This window comes from Patella vulgata, chromosome 2 (genome assembly GCF_932274485.2).
Source record: "Patella vulgata chromosome 2, xgPatVulg1.2, whole genome shotgun sequence".
Taxonomy (NCBI): Eukaryota; Metazoa; Mollusca; class Gastropoda; family Patellidae; genus Patella; species Patella vulgata.
The window spans coordinates 18,058,602-18,074,139 of record NC_065880.2 but is presented as its reverse complement, the minus strand read 5'-3'; the positions used below and the strand labels follow the sequence as shown (position 1 = coordinate 18,074,139).

The following is a 15,538-nucleotide window of genomic DNA, read 5'->3' as shown; positions in this document are numbered from 1 at the left end:
ATGTGTCGAATAATCATGATATAAGACATGTCGGCTATTGTAGCACCATGGGTCGTCTGTCAGACGTGGAAAGCGGACACGCACTAAAACTGGTCGCCACATCCTACGTATGACCCATACTCTCTTTTCTTACTACATATTTTGAAACAGCCCTTGTGATCGTCTAGTATGTTTAATTGTCTTCTTTGGCTTCCTTTTTATATGGTTAGAGTGCATAATAGATTGCAATAGCATACTTAAAATTAATATCTTTCTCTCAGCCCCATTCCACCCAGACTCGCTGGGGCGAGGCTGCTGATAGATATTGCTACATCATATGGTCTAAGAACCCAGATGGTATCTGTCCGGAACCTAATGATATATAAATCTTAAATGGCTGGTTTGGCTTTTCAGCAGACTTGCTTACGTCATGACTTAAAATTCTGCAAATAATGAATTTGATTGGATGGTTACAGTTTATGATGCATTTAGTAAATTTCCAATCACGCGTTAAACATGATATTCGGATTCCTACAGAACCAGTTATATTTACCAAATTATAACTCTTTTTATGTGTCAACCCGTCACTCATTTTCTTAGTGCATATGAAATGAAATGAAATGAAATGGGGTTTAACCTCCTACTGTTCTGCTCCCATACTGGGCTAATGAAGACGGGCATACGCCATACAGTGTGCTATGAGGGAAATTTTGCCCGGGCAGCGGCACTATCGCCTACTCTTATATTGAATTCCAACTGCCAAGGGATCTTTTACGTTTTTCGTCTCATCCGAAGGACTAGACAGCTGTCCTTGACAGGCCCTCCGTCCTGCATCACTGACAAGGGGGAACCACGCCGGAAAATCGGAATGAACTTTCTCGGCCAATGCAGGGATCGAACACCCGACCTCCAGGCTAGCGAGCCAGCGTCTTACCCACTTAGCCACGTGATCCCCCTTTAGTGCATATGAGACATGACTTCTATACAATGTGTGTAAGTGAACCCAATACTTAGTTAAAGATATAATATAATGCTATTATTAATTCAAAGAGCAACATTCTACCGATCTGACTACACTGTAACGGTATTCTTTGACAAAAGATTGTGTAAATTGTGGACAACTATTAGATATCACCTGGGGGTGGAAGCGGACGTAAACTATGCCCATTTAACAACAATTTTAAAAGATAGCTAAGCAGAGCTTTGAATTACGCCCACGCAGTAGCCATGTCTCGAAAGAAGGCTGTTGACCAAATTAGATAAGGCAGTATACCTTCAAGAAATATGATATCTATCATATTAACAAGCTTTAGCTTTTCCGGACACGTAATAAGTCCCGGAATGCTGATCCCAATAATGCTTCACAATAAATTTAAAAATCAACGGGGATCCTCCGATCCCAAGCCTAATGCCCCACACTATGTTTGAATAATTACCCAACTCTGGAACTGAAAGTCGCATAATGCTGAAAATCGATAGGGTTCGTTCGCTTATGAACCCACTGCTCCACACCAAGACATGTTGGCGTATACAATATAAAAGAAATATATATGTACGCTACGTTTATTTGATTCCTTTGGGTGAAGACATGGTCTAGATCTGATCTGTCCATAGTACGGACAGATTTCATGTTTATCAAAGTGAAACCTTGAGTCTATTTGAAAGTCAACTACACATGCGATTTGATCAAATGGATACTTTCATTTTCCACACTATTGAAATAGGTCCAGAAGTTTTTAAACATGGTCATAATCTTTTTGTCTAGATTTCTGTCTGTATTTGTCTCGGCGAGTAAGGCCCTGGCTCACTAACCAGGTCTGGGGTGTTGGACGAGAAAGTTCCTTGGGGTTTTCCAGCGTGGTTTCCTCTTGCCAATGGTGCAGGACTTGGAACATGGCAAAGAACAGAATCTAGTCGTTCGGATGGGCCGAAAAACTGATGTCACTTGTTCACGTTGGCGTGCTCCATAAGATCCCCCGACAGTGCGAATTAAATTGCTGTTCCGCTAAAATTTCCTCATAGCACATTATATGGCCTATGCTCATCTTCATAATTTTCATTGGTGCAGAAAAGTAGAACGTTGTTGCACTGTTTTGTAAACGGAAATAAAATGTCTTTGATCAAGATTCAGCTTAAGACTTATTATATACTTCTCTACTGTCAATTGACACCAATCTCTAAGTTTAGATTTTCTTTAATGCCAAGAGATCTTCAATCGGATGCAGAAGTGTTATACTTTGTGATAATTAGTGGGCGTAAATATGTCTCTCGTGACTGCTGGTCCCAACGTCTGGAATCTGTTACCTTCAAGTATCTGATTAAACAGTCTTTAAAACTGAAGCGTCTATTCAATATGGCACCCAGCTTCATTAAAGAAAAGACGAAATTACAACCAATAACAATACTTGAGCTACCCTAGATTTATGTGTGACACATTTCAGCTAAATCTAAATTGGACTTTAAAAATTGTGCACTTGGATGATTCCAAAACTGCCACAGTGAAAAGAAAACCGTTCCTACAGAGTTAATTGGACACAGATCACCAAATATTCCTACGCCGTCACCCACGAAACAAGGGCCAAAGCTATTTTTAGTCTTCCTCTCCCTTTTCCCTTTTCCCCCTTTTGCATGGCGATTTTTGTTGACTTTTTGGTGTAGAATAGAGGAAAAGGGTTTGAAAATACATTTTCTGCCAGGTTTTGGTGAATATTCATAATTTTGATGCGGAAGGATACAAGAGTTGAGAGGTTGGTTAGGTTGAAATGTAGGGCCTGAAATTGCATGTTTACTTGTCTCTACTTCCAGCTTGTGTATCTCAAGTTTTTCATGAAGAACCTCATACGTGCTTTTGGGCAAGTGGTTGCCACATGTTGCTCCATCTGTGGTAGAAAGCGTTCTACCCAACGAAAATTTGGGAAAAAGTTAGAGCCGGTCTAAGATACGAGAATTAACATTGGAGTCAATGGGGAAATCTTTAGTGATCTGTGTCCATTTTACCGTTCAAATTGACGATTCGCCATTAATAAATATAGGACAACTGCAATCATTCGAAGTCTTCGCGTGAAAACTCGTTTGTGTTTCTTAAGGTACGATGTGGTTTTCCGGAAACTACCAATTTTACATTTGGTTAGTAAACATGAAATCCCTACAGCTTTATAAAACATATTCCATATCCATAAGCAAAAGTCCACATCGAAGTGGGTTTGATAAATAATTATCTATTTTAATAATAAAGAATAAAGTTTCATGCTTAACCCCTGGTACACAAACGATTTATGTATTCGCCTATATTTCTATATATGATTTCCAGGTCCACATAATTTGATCTTGGTTATTATTCATTGCAGATAACACCCAGTTTCAAATGAAAGCAGTATGTAACGATGCATCTTTAATGGTAGAACCTGCTTTAGCTACATTAAATCTGTCCGTATCTTTCGATTTGGAACAATTACAGAATGCCCCGGCAGAATCGCTAGAAGACGCCGTAAACAAACTTTGCTGGCCAGAGACTGAGTATTCGTTCAAATTAGAGGAAAACAGCAAAGAAAGATTACTATATACCTTAAAACAAAAAGACATCAACCCAATACAGTTACTGTTTTCTATAAATCCAAGCACAGGTAAGGCATCCTACTAGGTATAATTTATACTTGGTTGTTTCAAAAAGTATGCATTATAATCCATTTAGAATTGTCCTACTATTTGTTACAACCGACCTAAGCAGAAAATGCGCATGATTTTCACCACTCGCCCAATTAGACACAATGTATCGTGCTACACATAATCTCACTCAATCAAATTGATAATCTCTGCTTAGATAGGAAAATGCTCACCATCAAACGCTGTCAAGATATTCATCCCACGAACATCTGCACCACATTCTACCTCAGTCAGATCATTTTACACTAGATAGTCTAATGTGACATTATCCCGGTCACGGATCTCTAAAAAAACATTGATGTGACACTACGGGGACAGATGTGACTATCCGTCGTCACGGCACCGAAAGTTGGTACTGTGACAATATCCTGTCCGCGGTCTCCAGAAAACGACCAGTGACACTATCCTTCGTCTCTGTAGGACTTTCACGCTGCATATACAACTTCAAGGATCAAATGCCTCTGGAACACTTTGTTGGTTTAACAATATTTTTATATCTTTATAACATCCATAATACAAAGGTTATATAAAGGAAACTACACACACAGCTATGACATTAAGTATAAGCTAAATATAAGTTCCCTGTCCACTAGCTTGTGTTTTGTGGCGGTAAGCTCTTCTTTCTAGGAACACTGCATGTTGTCGGTATTCCGACCTCTAAGCCGAGGCGGCTAAGCGTCCCTCTAGGACCGCTCTATGATGTCTGAATGATGTCTTCACTAGCAACACTGAATGATTTCTTCACTCCAAGCCGAGGAGGCTGTGGGAACGTCCTTCTGAGAATATTAAATGATGTCTAAAGAAACATAAATCCCACTCGGTCTTATAAAGAGGATACGTCAATGAGTCATGGACTCTACGATATCACCCTTGGTGGAAGTGGACGTAAAACTCCAGGAACGAGTCATGAACTGGCCCCCGGGAATTTGGCCAGGAACTTCCTTTATCTGATTGGTCAGCTGCTCAGACGCTACCCCGTATTTAAATACAATGTATTAATATGGGCACCAATGAGGGCGGGTGTTCACGTTTCTAAAGCATGGGATTATTATATTTGGATTACCAGACTATGATGTCATTTTCCGATCTTAATCTACAAGGTATCTCTCATTAGCCCGGTTCTCGTTGTCACTTGTACTAGCTAACGACTTCAATACATTAAACAGAGCATCATTTAGAAAACTTAAATAACCTCTACAGTATATATATAGTATTATACTAAGCAGATAACTTAGTCAAGGTAGTGATATAATGAAACTATACTAAACACTATGCCAGTCTCACTCAATTAGAATAAACTTTATCGTGTCCTAAAGTATCGACACATCAAATTGTTTATCTCTGTTTAGCCTATAGAGAAAATGTACATTATCGAACATTCACTCACTTAATAAACACCTACACCAAGTTTGAACATTCTAACTCTATTAGAAGCTATTAAAGTTACTGTGTTCGATAATGTACAGAAAAAGACAGATTTACTGACAGACAGACGTATACCTATTTTAAAAGTATTCTGCTTTCATCGGGAGGCTGGGGGCAACTGTGACACACCCTATAGACAAACATAACTTCTCATGGCTTTTAAAATTTGGCATCCAAATACAATACAAAGGATGTTTTTCTGTCAGTGCTGTTTTAACAGGTGGTCGGCAATACAAAGGATGTTTTTCTATCAGTGCTGTTTTAACAGGTGGTCGTTTTGTCCATTATATTCCTCGGGAATTCCATGTATTGTATAAAAAGTAGTAGACGGATTATTTTTGCTTAATTTGATTTAAATTTAGGATAACAGAATTGTTAGTTTCCATTATGGTATTATGTTTTAACGTATTATGACATGTTTTATCCACCATAATTAACAGATCAATTGCTTTCATTTTGCGCACTCCCCTGGCAGTAGTCTGGACAAAATATGATAAAACCTCTCATTGATCCCGTATATTTCTGAACGTCACTGACTAATTTAAAAATTTATTACCTTAGCTTTTAGCCCACGAGAACGTTTAATGTGACAGAATCCTGGAGCAAAAAAAGTGGGGAAAAGATGAAATCTATCAGACATATTCATTCTTGGTAACCAATCGTGTATCAGCCTTTATGCTTTGTTTTTTACGTTTTTAATGTCAAAAGCTGTATAAACTTTTTATATCAGTGAATATGATTTAATTACAACCCGACACTATAAGCCAGCCCACACAATCGGCAGTAGCGTCAACCACATTCCCCATACATTAGATCACCATCAGTACTAGTCAAGTGCCCAGCCTACAAATTCCTGGAGGGAGTAAAGTCGCTCGATAGTCGCCGAGGCATTCAAAATACATTTAATGTCGAATCTTATTAAAAATCTTCGACTTTGGCCCCACAGCAATCTTTGGTTTCACTAATGTATATCATTTCAGAAAGTTTGTACCTCTTTACCCTAGAATACCATCATTTACAGATTTGTATGTCCTACCTATAGTGACTGATTGGTATCATGTCGTGATGTCGTGGCGTTGCCCTTCATAAGGCGACAACCCGACACCACGGCATTAAAAATGTAATTTCGCGTAAAACTGTCGTACTGTCGGGTTAAAACGTCGTGATTGTCGGGATGTCGTGATGTCGGCGTAGTTCTCTCAATACTATGTTTATGTACACTAATCCTGGTCCCCCGGGATTTTGCCGCGTGGTTTCTCCCTGTCGGTAGTGCAGGACTAAGGGCCTAGCAAAGAATAGTGTCTAGTATTTTAGATTGGACAAAAAAAGCTCCGGTGTACACATTGCCGTGCACATAAAATAATACTCTACAGTTGAAATTCGATGAAGAAATACCACAGTCCATTACAAATTTCCGTCATATCACTCGACACCACGACATGATACAATCAGCCACCATACCTACCTCCCTAAATTTAGCACGTAGATCAATCAGCATGCGGACAGACAGACAGGAAAACTATGAAAATTCAGAGAAAAACTCATCAAAAATTATTTTTAATTTCCAGTCTTTATCATGGTTAAAATCACATCAAATATACTCCTTCGTGTTCTAGGATACACATAGATTCGTAAAAGCGTTATGGCACAACATTTCAGCGTCTAAAAGTAGCAAAAAGTCGATGCTATTATATGAAAGCTGTTCGATACGTGTTGCCGTATCCGTGTGCCGTATCACGTATGAAATATACACATGTCACACGCAAAATCGATACCGATACGCGATACGGGCCAGGAATTTACGCTTGCCAAAAGTCTCTATTACCTGACAAATCCTTACTTGCTGATAAATCCATTTAGTGTTTTGCATCATACAGTTTCACGATAAAATATCTACTTGATATGATGCGACTACAATTTCCGCATTCTGCGTCTAATTACAACTTTAAAATGGTCATAAAGTAATCGATTTCACATATTCTATAAAACTTTTACGCCTATAAATAAAAGCCGCTATCTACAGAGCAAGCCTATAATAAAGTAAATTAGTAAACTAGCTGACTATCGCGTAACCCCCTGAAACAATTTTTTTATCATACAGAAATTAGCCCGTCCCTAATTGAAATAAAACATATTAGCCAAGTTCAACACATTTTTGACGAAAATCATACAGATTTAGCTCCTTGACGCAAAACAAGTCGTGTAAGAGACAGAGTATACTCTTTCTAAAGCACCCGATACTACTTTAATTTATTCATTGCACTTTTATGTTGAAACAAAGTGACTGATAACTTTCCTTTCTGGTAATTTGCCCCGGGGTTTTCTAATGAAAATTTAGACTTTATTGTGCTTCGATAAAAAAAAGTTACGAATTATTAGATTGCCCTCCAACCATTTGAGTAACATTATTTTTTTAATTTAGTAAATGCCAGCGTAAACTATCTTGCTTTCTTTGAGTAATATGATATTTATCTTTGTCTTGATAAAGTTCGAAAGCTAAGATGACAGTTTGCATGCATCATAAATGGAGATGTTCATTTAAGAGCAGATATTTTGAGATCCTCAAAAACCCATTGATTAACAACAATCTGAATTTTTTTTAACCCGTCCGATTGTTTACATCATTAAATTAAATCAAATCAAATTTTGCTCACAGGGGTTGTGATCGATTTTCAGAACTTAAAACGCAAAATTCCAACATTCCTTTTTCCCTTGTATTGTATTTAAAGTAAATATCCCATATATATTTTAGTAAACAGAACTGGTTAATTATATTATGCTTATCCGAAGCTCTGTGGAGATTTATCAATGTCCAGTTGTCAGGTATGAGTTGGAGACTAGCAGTCATCTTCTGCGTGCACAAACGTATCTATAACTGAAACCCGTGTGCAGTGACATCTTTTCCCAACTCTTCTGGGGTTATTTTTTGTCGTTTTCAAGCAAATAGTAGAATTTCGCTTTGATCTATAGAGCGTTTAGGAAAGATATACAATGGTCGCCTTTTAGAGGTCACTCGATGAAGAAACAAAGCCAGACGGACTAAAAGATTAAGATTTTCAACAAAGGAATGACGACCATGTCCAGTCTGCTGAATATTTGAGCTGAAACTTCCAACCTTTATCTATACACTTTGGCATTTCATATGCAGATTTAAACGAACTTTTATTTCAGAGACTCGTAAAATATGGGATGGTAGCTTTAAGGCCTCCAGACTTGATGATGGCTATCGCAGTTACTTTAACACCGCCATCATTGTTTTAGAACAGTTATTTGGTTTCCGTTGTGCATTGAGATAAACAAAACCAATGATGATCACCAATAAAAACGTATATTTTATGCAATGATCACAAAGCTGAAAATTGCAACATTAAAGCAATCATTCGGTTTGAAGTTTTTATGTTTACAAGAGAAATTGTCTTCAATAAAATAACGCCATTTGGGAATGTATAAAGTGGCACTATTTTAATGCATGCTAGATATGCGACAATTATGTTCGGTGAAATACATGAAATTGAACGACAGTCATTTTGGCCTGCTTAGTCCATTCTGATCTTTTTTAAAAATATTATTTTGTCGTTTGTGAATCGGCCATTGCTAATTACTTCCACGTTGTCTTGTAGGATATTTGTTACTTTATTCGTTACAAATGGCGCAAGAAACCATAGAGTGGACGACTCGTGTATTGATTATAAAATTTGCATTGTTTCTTAAATATTGGATATTAGGATCCCATATTTTCACGGCAAGATAACATCATTATTGATTGAAATGGACCAATATTGAATTATAATTCGTGTTTTTAATTTCGAATATTATGGGAAATATTGAGTGAAAGGAAATAAAAACCTGCAAGCCAGAATAATATTTCGTCATAAATTAGCTTTTAATAATACTAATTGTTGAATATGGATATTAATTTAGAAATTGTAATAGTTTAAGCTCCAGTACTTACAATATTCTTATATAATGCCCATTCTCAAGACTTGTACTTGAGAGATGTGGAGGTTTGTTATGTTATGGCCCCACTGTCGGGCGATGCGTTGCGATAGGATTGTCGCTATTGAGTCTACGATGCGGTAAGTGCAGATATGATCGGATACCTTTCGATACAATCAACACGATTGCTATGAATGACCTCAATATATATGACCTGATAGGATCACCACGATTACTCCACGATTAAAACCACTATTTCAATCGCAGAACGACTCGGGATAGTCGGAACATAGCATAAAATTCAATAAATTTGTAAATAGAATACAGCATGTTTTTAACTCTGTGCAAAGGCTGGACGTTGACAACGTTGTTTAAATTAATAACAATATTGCTACTTTAACCGATTTAAACCCGTCAACATATTATATTATATTCACTGGGACAATTTTTAAAAAAATTTTATATGTCGTCCCAATCCCTTTGTCAATTATTTACAATCAAATAATGTTTAAACCACACCCAAAACCAATAGACAGAAAGTAATATCCAAGCAAAAGGGTAGTGTGATCTGCACACACTGATAGATAAGTGTGCTGTATCAAGCTCTTGTATGATAACTGAACTATTTGAATTGTAGTTTAGTTACACATTTCATCCGTTATATTTTTGTTAATATAAATAATTAGGATATTCACGGTTTTGTCATACATGGCTATTTTGTACCAGAATAGGATCCCGCACAAACACCCAGTCTTTTCATTTAAAGTTGTGGAAAAGAAAAAAGTCCGCTTCCAAAGTTAATTTGGCCTGAACTACCACTTTTAGGTAAATCGCTACTGGAAGTAATAAAATCTGGAGTATTTCGTGCTTTAATGAATCGCATAAACATGTCTGTAAAAATGACATTTAGGGACAGAAGAATTTATTCAGTGCTCAATAAACAAATGAATGCGAACAGTAGTTATAAAAGAATGTTTTTTTTTTACGAGCATGAAAATCAAATACCCAAATTTTATTCGCTAAAACATATCCGGGATTTCTCCTTTAAACCTAAAAAATATTTGGTCTGGGCTATAATTGTCGTGAGAACAGACCCATGCTTATCTTATTTTCAACACATCTCATCATCAAACGTTGATGTTCACAATCAATAGACTGCCTCGATATAAAAAATAAGCCCACTTTATTCACGTTGCGATGAATTTGTACTCTCGAAGAAGCATACTAATAATGGTCATATGCGCCAAGCCAATTGAAGTTGGGCGGATTTGAAATATCTAAAATATTTGAAGATAAAAATGCCATTATAGCGTGTAGAATTGTTTTTAACGGTACATAGAGGATACTAGTTTATGGTTACTAACATCACTTTCCATCTATGTGGCATACACTTGATTTGGTATTGTTTTCGGGTAGTACTCGATGTACTGAATAGTAACTAAATCAAGTTGGCCCATAGTAATTTTAATATAGTCATTCAAAGGCATTCGACTCACTTCAGTTTACCAGTGTACCAATTACCCTTGAAACCTAAACATTGGGTTGGTAAACTATTACTTAAAGATGTATTATGCAAGAGCTAAACCTGCCCATTAGGTCTTTTATTCTGGTATCAAATGATATATATACATTTACACAAATGATATATTTGTTCACATGCCCATAATCAACTCTCATAAGATCATCGAAAGGTCGAGATATAAAATGGATTAGATCACCGGCACCAATTGATTGGCAAAAATTAAACTGGGCATCCGAGACTTCGTTTATTATCATGGCAATGGTACTTGACTATCGAGATTATTTCGGCTAAATCTTGTAAAAAAATTCAATCACTCATTACTTTGCATAGAATAAAGTAATTTGATTGAAATTTTCAATATATTCATTCTTCAGCATCTATTGTGAACCATTATAGCGAGAACGAAAAGCTCTTTTTCTAAATCTTACATAATGGTTCTTTAATCAATCAACCTTGAAGATTATGTATATCGTCAAATCACTGTTTATCTAAAAAATAGTGTTTAGGACTAATCATTGATTGTTTTATTTGCGGCTCGGTAATACAGACCTCAGTACTTAAATAGTATGACGGAGGTCAGTTCAATGATAAATCTTATAGTCATACCACAATTACTGATAGATTACACCGTTATTGTAACGATCGTTTAAATATACAAAAAAAACGGGTCAATTGCGCTTTCTGTCACAAATTCAATATGTCGTTGTCGAGACCCCCGACTGAACCAGAAAATGATCTGGAAAAGTCGAAAAATCGATAGATTCATCATGTGAGCTATGTGAGGACTGGAGTACGTTTATCTGTTTTTTGAGAACCCATTGATAATGACAAAAGTTATCTGCTAAAGGTCGTGGTGATATGAGTTCCTATCGTGCAAACATTCCAAAAAAAAAATATTGAAGGGTAATATGACTCTTTTGAGGACAACATGTATTGGACAATAGGGTGCGTATCTTTCAATTGACAATACTAATCAATTAAGTGCTAAATCTAGTTAATGCTGTAATTTCCTATAGTTAGATCAATATTGTCATTAAATCCATTGTGTAAGATTATCGACGGCATGACTAGAAGATAATTGGGAGCATTTTGTAATTCTGATGAAAGGGCCATCTGATAGATGGTAGCCTTTGAGACAACTGTGGAACATGCTTGAAGATGACATTCCTGACAAGGACATAAAAGAGAAACACGGCATGAGAATTTAACGGTGTGCTTGCTTACCGCCTATCCAAATCTTGATTTTATTCTAGAAGCACAATCCATTCTGAACACTCAGCCCGACCTATCAGTATTCACCAAGGAACTAAATCTTATATTATATATAATATGCGAATTAAAATTTAATATTGATCCATTTTAACCAATATTGGCGTTGTTATCTTACCGTGAAAATATGGTATCCTAATATCCAATATTTAAGACACATTCAACATTTCAAAATCAGTCTACGACCTCGTGTACAATGCAGAAATGAATAAAATGGCTGATCACAAACGACAAAATAATAATAATAAATAAAAAGTGAATAATGGACTAAGCAGGCACAAACTGCAATTTAAACTCTTCGCGTATTTGATTGATTTTAATTGATTAAAAATTACAATATGAATTTAAAAATTGAGGTAAATCATTTTATATACACTCATATTATATTAATATTTGCTTTTAGAAACATTATAAGGTTCCAAAGAATAGAACTATACACCCATTAACATTTTCATTGGATATATCTTTACAAATTATTAACATATGATTAGTTCAAATATACGGGGGTTTCCTTTCCTACATTTACATGGAAAATGTAGAAAGCGGACACCAATACATTTAGATGTTTTATTCTTAAAGGGTTATGCACCAATTTTACGTATGTGATAAATCTGGTTAAAAACATTCCAAATAGAATTTTAATTTTCTTTTCTTCTCGTTATTTCTGACCACGTGACAGCCAATTCTTTTTAAGAATAGTTGGTTTCGAACATATTCATCCTCTACTAATCTCTTGCAACAACTTTTCGTCTTCACAGGAATTATCGTCTGTTTAGCTGTTACCACTACTTCTTCAGTCGGTAACAATTACTGCTTTCCTTTATTTGCGTCACTTTCCGATTCTTCGAAACTTTGTTACGGATAAAATGTACTATATCTGTGTTATATTTTGAATACATGGTATTAGCTAAAAGTAGGTATCAGATTAGTTATTATCCAACTGATCCGGTTTCCATTGAAACACCATAACCATGTTTCTATTTTGGTACCCTATATAGTTTTCATATTTTTGTATAACCGTTGATAATTGATTTCTCGAAAAGCTTAACTGATGCTTAATCGATGCAAGTTTTAATGATGTAAATGAAATGAAATGAAATGGAGTTTAACGTCCTACTGTTCTGCTCCTAACCTGGGCTAATGAAGACGGGCATACGCCATACAGTGTGCTATGAGGGAAATTTTGCCCGGACAGCGGCACTACGGCCTACTCTTATATCGAATTCCAACTGCCAAGGGATCTTTTACGTGCACGCCAATGTGTACACGGGACCTCGGTTTTTCGTCCCATCGAACGACTAGACAGCTTTCCTAGTCAGCCCCTCCGTCCTGCATCACTGACAAGGGAGAACCACGCCGGAAAATCTGGATGAACTTTCTCGGCCAATGCAGGGATCGAACACCCGACCTCCAGTAATGATGTAAAACAGCCATACCTTTAATAGAAGTATAAAGTAATAGCACCAGAGGGTTATCAACTATTTTGATTAGAAAACACACGTAGACGAATTAAAAGAATTGCCCATATATGTAAATATTATGATTTAGTTAGTTTAGTTACCATATTCCGCTTCTACGTATAGTATTACAACTTTTGAATCTTGGCGAAATGAAATGTAATAGACATTAGATTATAGCCAGAGTATTAGTTCGCCGGAAATGTTTTCTGTACGTATATCTGATATATTAATTACTGTTTTCGTTCCGTGCTATGTGACATTTCCTATATTTAATTCGATTACCAGAGTTAAAACAAAACATTTGCCGAGGTAGGGTCTATTATACGGATTTCCTTTAATATCCTTCTGTATACAAGCCAAACATTTTCTTATACTTTCCATATCTGTATGTCCAATTGGAATATCATTACAATAATTAAAAACAATGAGAAATATTACTTGATGCCAGATACATTTGTACATTAAAACATAAGACCTACTAGTCCTAATTTTTATTTTTCAATGGCTATTCTCTGGGTATTTAATTGAAATTTCCCGAGTTTACAAAAAATAGGAAATAATACTTGGAGGCCGGTCTAAACAGGGTAAATTGGCATTCCGTAGCGACAGTCACGTATTTAGCATTGCCTTCTTGTGGCCAGTTTATTACAAACTAAACACAATAAGTCACCCGAGATCCGTAAAAAAGGACAGGATATTTCATCTTTTATTCTTCGCTTTTTGGTCATTGAGAATACTTTATCTTCCAGGCGAACTATGTATAAGATTATAAATCTTCGAACATACCGCCATGTTGTCTTGAAGTTGTTTTTTGGGGATGCCATATTTGTAACACTACATATTTATGTCTACGAAACCATTTTTTTTATTTTACAAATGGTTTAAAAGTGCCACAATGATTTAATTGGACTACAATAAAAAAAATATTTGCTCAAGCCAAGGTTAAACCAATTAGAGCACATTTGAAGGTTGAAGAAAAACGATATATTTGATTTTAACTTTATTGTGATATCTAAATTATGGAAGTTGTTATTTTCTGTGCTAGAACGAAAATACACCCACTGAAATAATCGACAGGACAAATCGTGACAAACTAAGACATTTCGGGACTAATATGTGCTCAGTTTTATTTCAATGATTCTCTTGTGTGTAAGGGTCCTTAGCCGCGGGGTGAAAATCGGATATAGTGGAGAAACCCCGCGGGGTTAAGACGCCGAACCTATTCCTTGTCAGATGGAAACCATCCCACTGCAACCATCCGAGGATAGGTAATGGCGCAACACTGGTCTCTAGAATTCACGGAGGTACAACATGTAAAAACTGTAGTGTTAACTTCCTTGGCGATTAACCACCAGCATGTCAAATTTTATACCATAAATATAAGTTTCATATTTCGTAATCTATAAACTTTTTTTGTCCCTTGGTTAGAAGAGATAACACAAGAAGAAATATAAATCTAAAGATGAAAAATAGATTTCATCTGTCTAATTTTATTCTACTTAACAATCTCTGTAAACTAAGCTCCGCTTTTGATCATCAAATATGCTTAAGAGTCGTACGTGAGATGAATTGTGTATCATAATTTCATTTCTGGGCAGATCACACCGACTAGGATGTACTATAGTTAGTCTTCTAAATACATGTTCAATTGGCTTTCTCTCTGCAGGATCAAGAGACATCTTGCTGAAGACAGAAGACATTTATTGCCGATGTCACATGGGCTCAATTTGCACGCGTGGGAATTACCCCATCAAAATGACGCCATCATTTAAAGACTGCAACAAAGTCAAACGTTTCTGAATTCAGATACAAATTAATAAAAATAAATCCCTCCCCAATCATGACATTTTCATTGTAACATGATAACAATTAAGTTCTACTAGTTTGTAGGGACTGGCATATTTTATATCTCCATTACATACATACTAAATGTAGAATAATTGTTCAATTCTTCTTACACACTCAACGGCATAATGACCAATATCGCTAAGCAGTAAAGGTTGTGGTGGTGGTGTGTGTAGTGGGGGTACTGGTCTTAAGCAACAAACCGTATAACCCGGTAAAACCTATCCCTTGCAACGTAACCTACATACTTTATGATCTACGCAGTACACACGTTAAACCATTTTGATAGTAACCTACGGACCTCGATTTGTTTGTCCCATCTGAACGTCTAGGCAACACTTTCCAGCCAGTCCCACGAACGACACTCCTTTACATGTAGGGACCGAGCTTGAGAAATATCCGGACATCATTCTAGTCGGGAGCTCTCACAGGTCGACTG

At 36.3% G+C, this 15,538-nt stretch overlaps 1 protein-coding gene across 1 annotated transcript in view; it reads left to right on the top strand.

Moving 5' to 3' along the window:
- The window catches only part of LOC126811809 (proto-oncogene tyrosine-protein kinase receptor Ret), a 106,737-nt gene that overhangs the window by 31,644 nt on the left and 59,555 nt on the right, over positions 1-15,538 (top strand). The window contains exon 3 of the mRNA XM_056099175.1: positions 3,327-3,602. Within this exon, the coding sequence (XP_055955150.1) occupies positions 3,327-3,602 (276 nt within the window). The remainder of the gene's footprint in view (positions 1-3,326; positions 3,603-15,538) is intronic.